Source organism: Nilaparvata lugens, chromosome 5, assembly GCF_014356525.2.
Source record: "Nilaparvata lugens isolate BPH chromosome 5, ASM1435652v1, whole genome shotgun sequence".
Classification (NCBI taxonomy): Eukaryota; Metazoa; Arthropoda; class Insecta; order Hemiptera; family Delphacidae; genus Nilaparvata; species Nilaparvata lugens.
The window spans coordinates 58281665-58297279 of record NC_052508.1 but is presented as its reverse complement, the minus strand read 5'-3'; the positions used below and the strand labels follow the sequence as shown (position 1 = coordinate 58297279).

Genomic DNA, 15615 nt, shown 5'->3' with positions numbered 1-15615 from the left:
CGAAAAATCTTTGAAGAAAGTTATCAATTGAGAAAAGATACATAATACAACTCGCACCTTGGGAGGAAGACTGCTCCAACTCGAAAATTGTCAATTTTGATCTTGTGTATTTTAGTTGGTTTCTATGCACTTTATTCGGTGGAAGACTGTTCCAAGTCAAAACTCGTTCCAATTATTCTATAATATATCACAGAATGTTCAGTATTCCTATTTTGAACACCAATGCAATCATTTACAGGAAGACTAAGCCATATTATGAATGAAAACATAAATACAGGCCACTTTTAAGAAGTAATAAGTGAACTAAAACAGTTGGAATCAGAGAAATTGAGCAGAAAATCTAAGAGCAGAAAATCAAGTTTGAATACCTATGAAAATTTTAAAACTGCTCTCCTGAATAAACGACTTTTTTGAGTTGGAACAGTCTTCCTCCGAGGCACGAACTGATAATGAATAATATCCCCATAAAATTGAAGAGGAATAGTATGATTCAATGTGGGAAAGAATCGAATATTATATGGATAAATATATGGATATTATAATATAATATATGGATACTAGTAGAAGGTAATCAGATAGAAAGAGAAAAGGTAGGAAGATAAATAGATATAGAAAGAGAAATAAACATTTGAACATGCTGGATAGCTAGTGAAAAAATCACAGGGAAAATAATGATAACAATGGGGAAGAAAAGAAGATAAAGAAGGAATGTGCACAAATTGAGAAGAACTTATGAAACTGAACTATAGAATAAGAAATAGAACATCGTATTGTGATCTTGAATTAATCAAGGAGAGAAGAAGAAGAAGAAAAGAAGAAGAAAAGAAAAAGAAAGAGAAGAAGAAGAAGAAAGAAGAAGAAGAAGAAGAAGAAGAAGAAGAAGAAGAAGAAGAAGAAGAAGAAGAAGACGAAGAAGAAGAAGAAGACGAAGAAGAAGAAGAAGAATAGAAAAGAATAATAATCATCATCGCAAACAACAATATTCAAGTAATCATTACAAATATAAGATCAAGAAGAGAAATTAGAAAGAAAAATAAGAAGTAGAGGAGACGATGGAGAAAGTGCTAGATTATTTTAGATGAGTTTTAAATAGGATTGAACGGTGAAGTGTGAAAAATATTATATAGTATTAGAAGTATAAATTAACTATTGGGAGTTGCAATAACAATAAAAGTAGTAAATTGAGAACTGTAATATTTTAGTGATGAATGTCTAAGATAACATTAAATGAAACACAGCCCCTATATAAGCATATGAACAGACTACCCACCCCTCCGTTCTATCAATAATTCTTCACACATTTGCTTCTATTGCTCGAGCTGTGGCAACAGTAGGAGATATCATTATGTACACCTAATATAGAAGAGATTTCTATCTTTACCTATAGATTACATCCATATCTATAACGTATGTTAATCATCCAATTTATTTGAAATTCAGCATTTCGAAAATTATTAATTATGGAAATAATTTTGGTAAGAGATGTAATAATTATTAGTAAGAATAGAGATAATGATTCTCTAAGTACCCTCTGGAGTATAGTAGTTGATGCATTGAACGTAGTTTTGGGAATTAATATCAAGATAAATTATTAATCAGTATTAACAAATGTGGATCTCCTTAGTTTGAAATAATTGTCTCATACATAATCATAAATAGCAGTGGAAAGATTCATTTATAGAACAGAAAGCCAGCTCATGAAAAATGCCAAGGTATATCTATTGTGAAATGTTTAATACAAATTTCCTATTTTTGTAGTGAAGGGCACCTTAGTAATCGAATCCTGAAATGATTTAATTTACCTTTATTTTTTGAAGGTCGGTCATCCTCTCGACTGTGTGGACCCTCTTGGATCCTCCCTCGCCGATAGAGATCTTGATCCTCCCGTCCGATGACCAAACATTCCTATGCCCATGACGGTCGGCCGCAGCGTTGAGGATCTTGAGGCGCTCCGCGGTCAGATCCTCGCGAATGGTGACGCCGGAACCCTTCAGCTTCCTCTTAGCGTCGAAGATCATCTTCCTGGTCCGGTAGCTGCAGAGTCGAACTAGCATGAGAGTTAGCTTAATAACTATAAAATCTGGTCGTGGTTTTCCAGGGTACAATCTCACTAAAAATCTTAATAGGCTCAGACAGGAGCTTTCGCAATAATATAATACTGATAATTTATAAAAAATATATATACATAAATATAATTTATATCCTATGGTATTGAGGAATAAAATGAATGGTACACCATGAAAAATTTGATACATATATTAAACAAATAATCTCAAAATTAGATCAAAGAAAAAATATATAGAGCAACAAAAATATACGATGAAACAAGAAACGAATCAAATAAAAATATCACAGATCAATACAATTTTCTAGTTCTATAGCACGAAACTTTACCATGTGCTTTCACTTCATTGATCTTATGCATTTATCTGCATGTAGCTTGACATCAACTTGTTGTTGCTTGTCGATTTGGATAATCCTACTTTGTATATATATTAACTTTCCAAATCAGAGCATGATAAATTGACAAATCAATAATTAAATATATATTAATTTCTACAGTTTCCAATATATATATATATATATATATATATATATATATATATATATCTCAGGGTGCAAGATTCGGCACCTGATGGAAATAGATAGATCAATTATTTATCTAATGAACCAGAGCTACATTATATTATCACAAATTACATTATAAAATCAATGATCATGTGAACATTTGTATTATTAGCTTAGAACTTAACATTCCTTTAATTGGTGTATCATTTGATATATAAATTGACTCGTTACTATTCAATAAAATATTTCTTATACCATTTTAAGACTTGTGAAAGTATTTTTATTAATTTCTTAGTTTTTAAAACCTTTTCGACGAGCTAGCTTTTATTTCTTATTTCATTCAAAGCACTGAGAGCGCCCTATTATTATTTCAACTATTTTTCACTCACGTGCTGGATTTTCTGTAAGTTGCTGATGGCGATCTGAACTCCTGGTAGTCCTGGATTGTTGGTGGCCGAAGTCGTCTCTTCCAAGGGATTAAAAATATTTAAATGAATTTTGCTTTACTATAGCATCACAAAGTCTTATGAAAAATTAATAATTTGATTTAACTTTAAGTCATTAAAAAGGTACAGTAGAAGATATTGTGCTCTACAAATTTTGGTGACATTCCATGGTAGTGGTTGGCAGGCAAGTGGGCAAGTTCTCTTTCTTTTTCACAATTTTCATTCCCGACTTGCAAATTTACATAAAATTTAAATAATTTGTTACTACGCCATTCAAGGCTCAAATAGTTTGTGCCAATCTATTAAATTATTACTTATGTTACACCTCTGATAATTTATCTGCCTTCGGGCCATATCCAAAACATAAACTGAACAACAATAATTCGTAAACTCTTACCATTTATAGAAATATATACAAATATATTTGAATCGGCTCACTATTACCGCCCATCAATTGCTACCATTTGATTGGTTCATGCAAATTTGTTATAGTATACATGCGCCTATGAACCTCCTACTTCCTTAATATATTAAATTATTTTTATCTGGGTTTTTTAGTACATTTTTTACATGCAAAATAATTTTCTAAAGATTATAGGTTGTTTCTCACATTATAACAATTAGCCATGTGCATTTTTTGGTTCCTCTAGTTGCATACCATTTAGTTACAATAAATTTCTGCCAAGGTGTCTGGCTAGATTCTACGTTATGCGACTCAATCGATCATTAGGTCGCCGATCAATAGATATTTTACGCCTAACCTCAAATTTTCAATACTTTATATAATATTATATAAGTAGTAAAATGATTTCCATTTCTATTCGGCCGTTATAAATTTAGCCTTGATACCTGATATTATCTAATCTTTAAAAACGTTATCGCATTTGGCGATATTAGCCTATTATTCCACTTAGACCTATAAATTTCTTTCAAGTAGGGATTTTTATTTACCCATCTGAATTTGACTCGTTACAATGTGAATAAAAATTTGGTGCAATTTGACAAAGAAATGTTGATGTACAAAAACCTTTGTTTAGTACAAATCAATAAGAAATTCATGTAACTTTTCAGGGTAGATTATTTATTGGAGTCAGAGGTTGAGTTTGCTATTAGGTTTGGTAAAAGTTCGATCTAGTGCAGTCCATGAGAAGCGGTCTAAAAGTTCCTAAAATATTCTAGTAAGGTTAGTGAGTTTCGTTCTTCAAGGAACTGAAAGGTCTGTGAGGGGTTCGTGGGTTTCGATCTCTTAGTTCCTAAAAAAGCGTTAGGTTAGTGAGTTTTAAAATTTATTGTAATTTACTTCAATTTATTAGTGCGTAAATTTGGGGGTAAAGGTGAGTTTCTAAACCTCAATATAATATACTCATGGGTTCCATTTTAATATGATTTTTCGATGTAGTAGAAATGGTAGAGGTCAATGTAGATTAGCCACTTGTGTCAATGACCCTATGATAATAGGTCTCAAATAATTGCAATGTGAGGTTAATTCTAGTTTAAACTTTGTGTCTAAGTTTGCCTTTGGAGCTTCAGGGTTGGGGTAAGAGGCCATGAATAAATCTCTACCCTTCACCTAGTCTATAAAGTATAAGAATGCGTTCAAGGAGAAGTCGTTGACCTCCTTACAATATTGAAGAAGTTAATAATTCATAAGACCAAACGATCGATACGCGTTGCGTGCAGCTCCTAGTTTTTCCATTTCTACTTTATGACAATCAAATTTGACTCCCCATTTTCCTCGTACTACAATTGCTTATTTAAACAATTCTCGAGAAGAAGTTGATGAATAAATCCAGTAGCATTGCAAATTGAACAGCTTTTCAAGTTTTTCAGGAGCAGAATCACTTGACAGGAAAAGTTTTCCGTTGTTCTCCTCCAACAAATTTCCACTGGAGCTATAAGTCGTTCTACTTACACTGAGGGGGGGTTTCAAGAGTTTAGAACTTGGATGGAAGTAGTATTCTTGAATAAAAACTGTAATTACTTCCAGAAAACATCGTTTTTCTCATACATTGTTCAATTTTTCAACTTTGTGAATGTAGGAATGTACCTGATGATTTTAGAAGATGAAGGAACAATATTTATATGATTATTATAGAATTAATGAGATTCTTAAAAATTTCAACAGAGATATTCGTGCAGAGGAACAGTCGCCATAAGAGATGTTAGATGATACCCTCATTGACGAGTCCAATCCTAAATTTTTGAAGGTACGTTCACGGAGTTTGAATTTCCAATTGAAAATTAACTGTGGAGAATTTTTTGACTCTTGTTGTACAAGAAAATTGTCTTGTATCATCCGTACAAAGAACAGCCCATGAACACATTGCACTATATAACTATGTACAGATGGAACATTGCACTATATTAAACTATTATGACTAAATGAGCGTGATTCTCAAAGTCCTTGAGATATCATATTGAATGATGCATGAGCATCATGAAGGGAAACCGCAAGCAATTTTCCGGAGCAGCTGCACCCATTTACAAATTAAAAATGTTCATTTTCCTGAACATGCATGAGAAACAATCGTGATTCCTTGAGAATTGAGTATTCCACATGCTTCATGGCAAATTCTGGAATAGTCTCCACTAATATTTATAATGTAACGATTTATATTTTGTCTGTTCCTTATTAAATATTGAATTAAAATGAACCAGGTAAATGATAATCAATCAATCAATCAATGTGCAATATTATGAGGATACAGAATATGATATACTTATCAAAAGATATTCAATTTCTGTTTGAATTCAACAATAAATTCACAATAATTATTATTGAACAAAAATCCCAATTAAATGCTGTAAATCACCCCGAAGACTTCTGCTACTGCAAATATTGACAACAGGGTAAACAGCTAGATGGAAATTCGATGAGCGCTATTATACAAAAATTATTTGTTAGCCCGGGAATCGAATAATTCTTGTATAGTAGCACTCATCGAATTTTCATCTTGCTGTTTACCCGGTTGTCAATATTTGCAGTAGCAGAAGTCTTCGGGGTGATTTACAGCATTTAATTGGGATTTCGTTTAATAATAATTATCCATTGATTAGCATTTGAACAAATGCAACTTCCAATTTATTTCCATCTGTGAATTCACAATACATCATAATATGACCCAACTTTGTGCAACTAGGGTAGTTGCTACTTTATCTACACTAGCTGATCTGAAGTTGACAAAAGAAACCATTAGTGTGATAATTTCAAGTTTCAGGAACAAGCACAGCCAGGCTATTAGGGAAAATCGCAAGCAATATACTTTCTAGTGGACTTGATGTTGTCAGAAAGGAGGTGGACACAGTGCATGAGTTGTAGCCCAGAAGTAAGAGACAAGTAAAGTTATGACACGTCACGCCCTGCTTTGGGATGTGGGATGTGTCACCAGTTGTGACATGCAACGCAACATCCTCCATCTGCTGCCAGAGCCACAACAAACATTGGCTGGAATTAATTGTGCTGTTCACATGAAAGCTGTGAACACCCACCATCCCAATCAGCCTGCATACAGTGCATGCATCGCACGGCCTCTTGTTTGCAAATCAAGTGCTTTTCATGGCGACAGTTCGCTACAACTCATTACACACACGCTATTACATCGCCACCCACTGTCAAACCGTCATCTGATAATCTAATCTCCAGTTATCCTACCTAAACTGTCTATTTTTGCTGTTTCAATCAGTTATTTTAAAGTTGTAATGCATTTGATGTTCTCTTCTGCTGCTGCAATAAAACTTTTATTTATTTATATATTCATTAAACATTTTAAGTAGAGCGTGCACTGGATCGGTGGAGCGGCGCGACGCGGCGCGGAGAATTTCCGACCTGGAATTAAATACATGTGATCAAGTGTACCTCCGTGCACTAGAAGCGCGACGCGGCGCGCAGCTCAAAAAGATTCTGGACTTTTCGGGGTTGGAACGGCGTCGCGCCGCGCTCCTAGTGCACGGAGCTCAGGTCGGAAAAATTCCGCGCTCGGGTAACTTCGTGAAGGCTCGACTGTTTCCGAGCTCTGCTTCTTTCGAACATGACCCGTCTACATTAACTATTATAACCATAGTTGTTGTAATTGTTTTGTCGTAGCCTATATGCTTTTTCTCATTGTATTTTTGTGTGTTGTGAATAAATTGAATAAATAAATAAAAAAGTTACTGCTGGTTATTGAACGAGCGTTATCGAGCTCTCACTTTTTACTTACTGAAGGCGAAAGTCGTTCGTCTGTTTGTATGTTCTACTATAAATCCTTCAGAAAGGATTGATCAAACAGCTTCAAAGTTTGAACAAGTACTCTTCGAACAGGACAAGTTCGTTGGACAACAAAATTGACACATTCCTTCGTCCTTTTTCAGGATATAAAAATAACATTGAAAGTGCATATAAGAAAGAATTGTTTTGATTTATCATTCAGTCATCTGAAGAATTTATTGCATGCAATAAATTATACTACAGTTTTTCCATTCATTCATTCATTCATAACATCAGCTGAGGCAATTTAAGAGCTATCACACGCAGCTAGACACAGCTGGATAATATACAACATAATTCACAACTTTTACATCTACAAAATATGACTTGATATATCAATGTGCGGTTTCTGTCATTTATTTTCTTTTGAAACACTGTATCGAAATAATGTATCATGAATTTGGATTCATAAAAGCATATTTAAATTGTTGAAGCGACAGAGTAAGTTAATTTCAAATTAGAACTCTAACTTCAACAACCATGTCTTAATTCAAATCGCAATTGACTACGGCGACTATCTAGTCCAAAACGGCGCCGCGCCGCCCCACCGACCTAGTGCACGCGCAGCTTTAGAATTCCAAAACTCTTCAAGCACAGACTAATACCCTGTTTCTAGGGCACTGATCAAATCCAATGGACCATTAACTCCGAAAGCTAAATGATCCATTAGATTTAATTTACATATATCTACGTATCTTTTGGCCTCTGGAAGTTGATAAGCGTTCAGTGAAACGTAGAAAAATGTCTTGCTTGAATATCAATTAAACGACACAGGACGTTTTTAGAGCAGCAGTGAACAAAGTAAGAATTGAGGGATGATTATGATGTGAATGGGTGATGAATGAACCTACAATGGGTGGGTTTCTGGCCTCTGGAAAGTGATTACTTGTAGGCTATCAGTGGTTAAGTGGTAGAGTGGGCATTACTGTCCAAACTTCGCCACATCAACAAATAAAAAGTCATTCTATACTAATTGATCTTTGATTTCATTGTAACATTTGACTTCTTTAACGTATCTTCGAGTTCATTAGCATATATGAAAAACAATAAAACCAACAGAAATTACAAAATTTTGGAAGAAAAAAGAAAACTTCTACAAACAAACTGTGATAGAGCTGATGAGCTCATCGCAAGATTGACTAGAGTCGTGATAGTTCTTTTTTCCTGTGAATCAATTTACACTTGATGCCAATAACATTCACTTTACAAAACGGGCATGGATTCAATTATTCCTTGTTTGGTTTTTTATGAATATAATGTTCCATCCATCCATCACGGTAATTTATATTGATTGTAAATTTGGTTGATCAATTTGAAGTTCAAGTCCTTTGTATGAATTGAGTGGGTAAGCTTGAGGTCCACGATGTGAAATGTTGAGGCCAGTTCATACTTGACATAAGCGATTTAGAGTAGAACAAATCTAATTACGAGTCTTTTCATTGAATTGAAAAAATCCCGAAATCTTGATCAGGAGTCAATAAAAAATAATATCCCAAAACTTGAATTACAAATTGTACGAAACCATTTTGAGAGGTTTCTCAAATGATATATTAAGTATGTAATCTCATCTCTATTCATAGAAACAATTCATTATCCATACATAAATATATGAATAGAGGTTCCTTTATATTTTCTCAATTTCTTATGTCTCCGATATCGATCATTTTTCCTCTCAACCAAGAATTTGATGATTTTCTTTTTCGAATGAGTATTTATGAATTTTAACTGGAAATTTCCTCAGCTTTTTTAAATAAAAGTGAGTGCTCACCGCTTTCGAAGCTTAGAAACACTTCAATTTCCATGTGTGAAAATAATCAATTTTTTTATTGTCATTTACTTTTGTTAGAAGAATTATGATGCATCAGCCATTGGAATTTGAAAATGAATAATTCATTTGGAAAACAACACTACTTGTACTATGTTGAAATAACCTTGAAGCGTGAGAAATGAACAGCCTGAGACTGAACTAAGCATGCCGTACCGTACAATGTTCGAAAGAGCTGTTTCTGTATCTGATTGAGATACTGCGCGTTATTCACGTTCAACTTGCATGTCGAACGAAATCTAGACTCCTGAAGTAATGATACTTTCTTCTAAACAAGCGGACGTAAATATTAGATTGCAGTGATTTTTGTTCTCTGGCAGAAATCACGGAGCCCTTGACCTTCAACTGACTTTTCCGCGATCAAAAGTTCAGTTACTTGGAAAGGGCGTAGCCCTCTACCCCTGTTCCATCAATAATATCCCGTATTTTGTCGACGTTTTTGCCATTTTGTGAATTGGGAAAAGAATCTGGAGATCTCACATTTATTTTATCTAGTCTATTACAGAGCTGTAATATGGTACTATTTTTATGTACCAGGAAATACAAAAGGATTCTTCCTACCCACTAGCCCAACTACTGGAAAACATGATTTTATCCACCAAATGTTACTTACAGACTCATCTATATTATTACTTTACGAGTACATTACTTTACGAGTACACAAGTCGCTTTACAATGAAATTACTTCCCACATGATTCCAGTTTTCCATGACGGAATACTTATTGAAATTGCAATCAATCTATCTATTGCAATCAAAGTATGTATTTCACATCAAATAATGCAACATCAATACTGTCTTGTAGTTATAAAATGGAATGCATTTCACTCTTGATGACGAGGGCAAAAAGTTATTCATGTGATTTTCCTTAAAATAAGTCTTAAACATATCCCAAACTGTAGAGAAATTACTGTTATAACTTCATCGAATATTAGCTGCGATAACATTGATGAAGTTATGTTACATAGAGTGCGGTAAATGGAAAACCAATGACAGCAGTAGAATAAAAGAGAGTCAGTGATGACTAGTAGGCCGGGCGGCGGCTGCTAAAGGCTTCTGCCTCCGCCTTTTCAGGCTATTGATGCAGCTTGGCTCTATACAACCGGCAAAGCTTTTTCTGAATGTTGCATGAGCGTTTTGAAAGCACACGAGGCATTCTTCGGTTGCATTGGCAAGTCAGTCAATCGTTTATGAAGCCGCATACAGCAGACACAGAAAGATTCTTTGAACAGAGTTGCTGAATCGAATTCAATTGTATTCTATTTGATACTGGAATCCTCAGTTTGCATTAGTTTATTCATTCTGTCATGTCTTCAGAAATGCGGTTATCAGACTTGTACTAGGTAAGATTTTTACTAATGCCATTATCAAATAATATAATTATTGATATATAATAATTATTATTATTATTATTATTATTATTATTGATAATGGCATTAGTAGCCGAAGCATGTCGTGACAAAGGGTACTCAAATTTATATTTTTATTTATAACGAAAGTATATTAGAGAGATTTCAGTAGAAGAAGCATTCATTTTTGATATGAATGGAGAAAGTAAATACACAATGAAGTAAAGAATATTATTTATTACAAAACATGTCGTGACGAAATAATTTAAAAAGGGTACTCAAATTTATAATTTAATTTACACCGAAAGTATATAAGAGAGATTTCAGAGGAGGAAGCATTTATTCTTGATAGAAATGGAGAACGTAATTACACATTAAGAGAAGAATATTTTATTATACTGATACAATAGTCCATTGATACGCATACTAATATCAAGGTGAACCATCATTTCGCTAAAGATTGAGGATTGCGCCCCAAACGCATTAAATCATTGTCTATTGAACATTCCTGAAAAAAGTTGGAACTTATCTAAAATGGTGTAATCTCATCATGCTTTCGAAATGAATTGAAGTAGAACAGTGAATTCAAATGAGGTGTAATGGTTACTATGAAACAGTGAAATGTTCAGTTTCTTGAAAAATTACTTGAGATACAAGATACAAGCGAAATGATGTTTGCTAAATCATAGCTTTTGTGATCGATTGTAAATATCATGATAATGGATTTCCTCAGTCAACATGGAAAAAATAAGGCAGGATCATTTCGTTTTCTTGTTGATACAAACACTCTTATATTTTCCATTCACAGTGTAGAGCAAAATAGGTAATTAGCCTCAACCAAATCCACAATCCGCAAACGAGTTGCGGACTGTTTTGAGCCATTTTTTATAGTTGTATGGAACCGATGATGACAAAACGATGTTATAAAGTTTTCTATCAAAATATAGTGGCATAGCAAACGTGGTTGTTGGGGTCCATGTGAGAGAAATGATGTATGATGCCAATGAGGGTGAAATGCCATGAATCGGTGGTTTGTCAAGCTACGTTCACATTCTTTTTAGAATGTCTTCCCATTTGAATGAAATTCGAAATCGATCAAGCAGCAATCGACAATATCTACCATCAATCAAGCATTATTAGTGATTGCATTATTTATATTCATTTATATTTATATTTGATCAATGATTAGTAACGACTAACAACACAGTCATCTCCAGTATACTGTTTCAGTGCATGAAAAAGGCAACGAATTACAATTGATTCAGTCAGACGGTCAATTGGGTTGAGTTGTAAACCGAAAGAGCAGTTATCGGAAAAAGAAATGTGTGTCAGTTAACAGGCTCCAGTCTGAATGAAATAATGTAGTCTTTTCATTGTATAATAATCTACATTTACAGCTAACGCACATATCAGTAGACATACGTATGTATGTCTGCAGAGGGAGACAAAATCAAAAGTCTGCAAACAGACGTGAGCAAACATAGATGCAGAGGTCTGCATACAAATGTGAGTAGACATGTGCAGAAAAACAAACGTCTGAGTGCGTTGGAAAATTCGATAACCAGGGGGAGGATTTCTCCTCCGTCACCCTCCATTTCTATAGACGAGGGCTAAAACAGTAGGCTGTTTTGATTATATTATAGACGAGTAGACCTGTGATAGAACTCACCGATGTTGACGACACCGTGATTGGTGACCTCCCAGCAGGACTGGAGCCTGAGGATGGTGAGGGAGGCGCTCTGCTTGGGCGAGAAGAAGCCGAGGGCGGCATCGGTCACGTGATAGGCCTGCAGCGAGAACTCGTAGAGCGAAGGCAGCAGCTGTGCGACCGCTCCCACCGCCTCATCCGCCACATTGATGCAGTCCGTCAGCGTCAGGCTCACTACGCGCGGCGACAGGCACGCCCACAGTCCCGCCTCCGTCACCTCGTTGCAGCCCGCCAACTCCAGCTCAAACACCGCCTGCACAGTAACAGAAATTTTGTAAATAAAATGTAGTAGTTAACTATTTATTTTCTGTGAATGGGGAGATGCCTCCGATCTACGAGATTTCAAAATGTCTAGTGTATGAACACAACATAGCCGGAAAGGTTCGGTTCAATTAGGTTTTAAAGATGAAAGGAAAGGTCAGTGAGGTCAGGTTTTGGCTTTTAAATTTGCAATATGTTAATATAGTTTGAAATGTATCAATAATTATTCCAAATAATAAACACAAATAACGAAAAGCTGAAATAGCACTTATGAATGACACACGAGAATGGGAGTGCCTCAACACTGCGAGATTCCAATTTGTCTAGTGTATGAACAGAACCTTTCAGGTTTTCTAAGGTGGAAAGAGAGGTTAGGGAGGTCAGGTTTTGGCTTTTAAATGACAATATGTTAGTATTAATCGTATTTTAGATGTTTCAATAATTTCAGATAATAAACACAAATAATAATGAAAAGTTGAAATACTCGCAAATTTGAGATATTGCACATACGAGAATGACACCCGAGAATGGAACATATTGTAATTGAGCTGTATCAATAGTAGTAAACATGTTTGGTAGAGTGGAAATTTATAGTCCCAACGAGCTCTAATAGGACTATTACTACCCAGCCTGGCTGGAAAGTCTCATTAAAACTTTTACGAATAATATTTTCATTGTAAATAAATGAATTTGAATTGTACCGTACACGTTTACTGATATGGGGGAATCTGTCTTTAGCCTACCCTAAACTATTCGTTGTTGAAAAAAGAAAGGTACTAGTCTATTGAATTTAAAATTTAATTAATCGAGGTAAAATTATGTGGACATTTCAAAAATAGTAAGGTGGTCTTCCAAGACCTATTTGAATTTTTGGCTATTGAGGTCCATATACTTTTAAATGGAGATTGAACAGCTGTTCGTTTGAACCTGGATGTCACATATTGCAATAAATACCATAATTTCCAGTAAACCTTGATTAAATCTATTTTACAGAATAACACCCCGTTATAACAATCTATCTATTCACCCTTGATTCTCCTCCACAATTATTATCTGATATCCTGATAATGAAACATGTTGGGAATTATGATGTCCGAAGTATAGTGTTACGAGTTTTTCCAACTTTTCAAGGATTTTGAAGCACGAGTTTTACCAACTTTTCAATGGATTTTGAAGTAATAACAGTCGATCTACACTCTTTTGCTACACTCTGATCCAATTTATAAATTGAAATATGAGACCATAGACTGCATTTCTAATGCCTCAGTACAAATATTGAATATCTTTACTCCCTCTTTCACAATACAAAATGTCAGTACTAGAGGTCATTGAAGTAAATTTCAGTTGCATATGACACTAGATCCGTATTGAATTCCGTCTTCTCAGAAAATATTCTTCATATGGAATGGAAATTTAAGCCGTGCAGAACTCATTATTCTGTGTGTCATAGAGTGACAGTGGGTGTACTCGTGTATGCGTCTTGATTCCTTTGGGGACTGTCCCAATCACTCATGAAACTTGATGCTTTTACAAATCTTCAAACTCAGAAGAGCTGCTTTGAAGATTTTCCACCCTTTTTCTCTTTTGTGGCACAGATTCTCTAATATAAAATGATGGAGTCCCGTATTCTTCGTTCTGATATTGTGACATTCGTTTCAAATTCTCTTTCTTTCATTCTGTCCTTTTCAATATTCAAATGGATTGAGTATCTTTTTTCCTATCTATTGGAAATATCCTCAGAATGATCAAAAATTAGTTTGCCGAGCTTCAGAAAATGATCTATATCTATATGAATAGGGAGGAGAGAATACCACTTGATAGATTATCACAGTTTCCAAAAGTACACGTAGTGAATTTCCATCTTATTCACAGTTTGAAAACCAGAAGCTGATTGTTCTTCTCCAATTCAATTTTTTAATTCCAATTTAAATTTTAATATCTCAATAGTCTTTCCCGACTATTGTATTGTTTGCTCTATCCAATAAATAAATGAATTATGTTTCTAGCTACATTTTAGGCATTCTTTCAGTAATGGTGTTTTGTCCTTACAGCGTTATACCGCATACCGCAGGACTGAGAATCATCTGTGGAATGAAGAATGATTTTTGAATGAATGCATAACTTCTATTAGCCAGAGACAACACAACAGGCATTTTCAATTTTCACCAGGACAATGTCACTTACGAGCAGTCGAACACTGCTATTATTATTTCAATTCAAGGTTCGACAACAACAAGAAGATTGGTAGATTAAAATGAGTTCAACTCATTAAAATAAGTTCAACTCCCGCTCGGGCAAATAATGTCTTGTCGATTAGCAGTTTTCCTTTATATCAACTCTTCAGAGTAGTCTTTTCTTGACTACAAAATATGGAGCAACTTGAATTTTTGTATAAAAATCATTTTATATTACTTCAACAAGTATGTTGTTAGTTAGTTGGTTGTTGTAGGTAGTGGAAAAACATATCACATTTACATCACTTGAGGAACTTTCAGCTTTCACAGTCTTTGTTTATCGTGATACACATACACCGGTCATGGTTTGTTTACAACATCCCTAATCAAGTATTAATTCTAATTCTACGGTACTCTAACTAAAAAATTATACTCTTCCAATATTTAGCTAATACTGAGGTATTCCCTCAATACCAGTTCTGGGAATCACTGAAAGTTGATAAAACAGCCATGATGGAGATGTTGTCTGTGCTATCATTTGATTTTACGCTTGAAATCTCTAATTACAGTTTCGCTTGTGAAGTTGCGAACTGTGCAAAAAACGCCGGCTCAGTGGAAGTTGCACATTTGGAGTTGGACAGCGTCAAAGCTAATCCCACTGAACCAACCAACGGCCAGCTGCCGGATTACTCACTCTTTCCGGCGAAAATTTGTTTCATGCATTAGAACCAACACAATAGTCAGCTTTGAGGGCTTACTTCTGTACAACCCTTTCAGTTCGATTCAATTTCTCATCAAATTTTCATTCGCAGCCATTGGTTCTCTTCCATGAACGTAAAATAATAATTCTCATTTTCCTTGACCTTGATTCAACATTTACTTTTAGATTTGAAACACCTTTAAAAGATTCTCTCGCTTTAAATACGTTTTTTGCTCATCAAGTTATCATATTCAGCGAATTGGTCTCTTCACCACAGATTTAGTTTTAGATTTTAAACACCTACAAAAGATTCTCTCAACTCAAGTACCTAGCCTACAT

At 34.7% G+C, this 15615-nt stretch overlaps 1 protein-coding gene across 1 annotated transcript in view; it reads right to left on the bottom strand.

Annotated features, from left to right (window-relative positions):
- LOC111044267 (F-box/LRR-repeat protein 16) overlaps positions 1–15615 on the bottom strand; it is a 60845-nt gene that overhangs the window by 26075 nt on the left and 19155 nt on the right. Inside the window, exon 2 of the mRNA XM_022329359.2 lies at positions 12103–12394. Coding sequence (XP_022185051.2) covers positions 12103–12394 — 292 coding nt within the window. The remainder of the gene's footprint in view (positions 1–12102; positions 12395–15615) is intronic.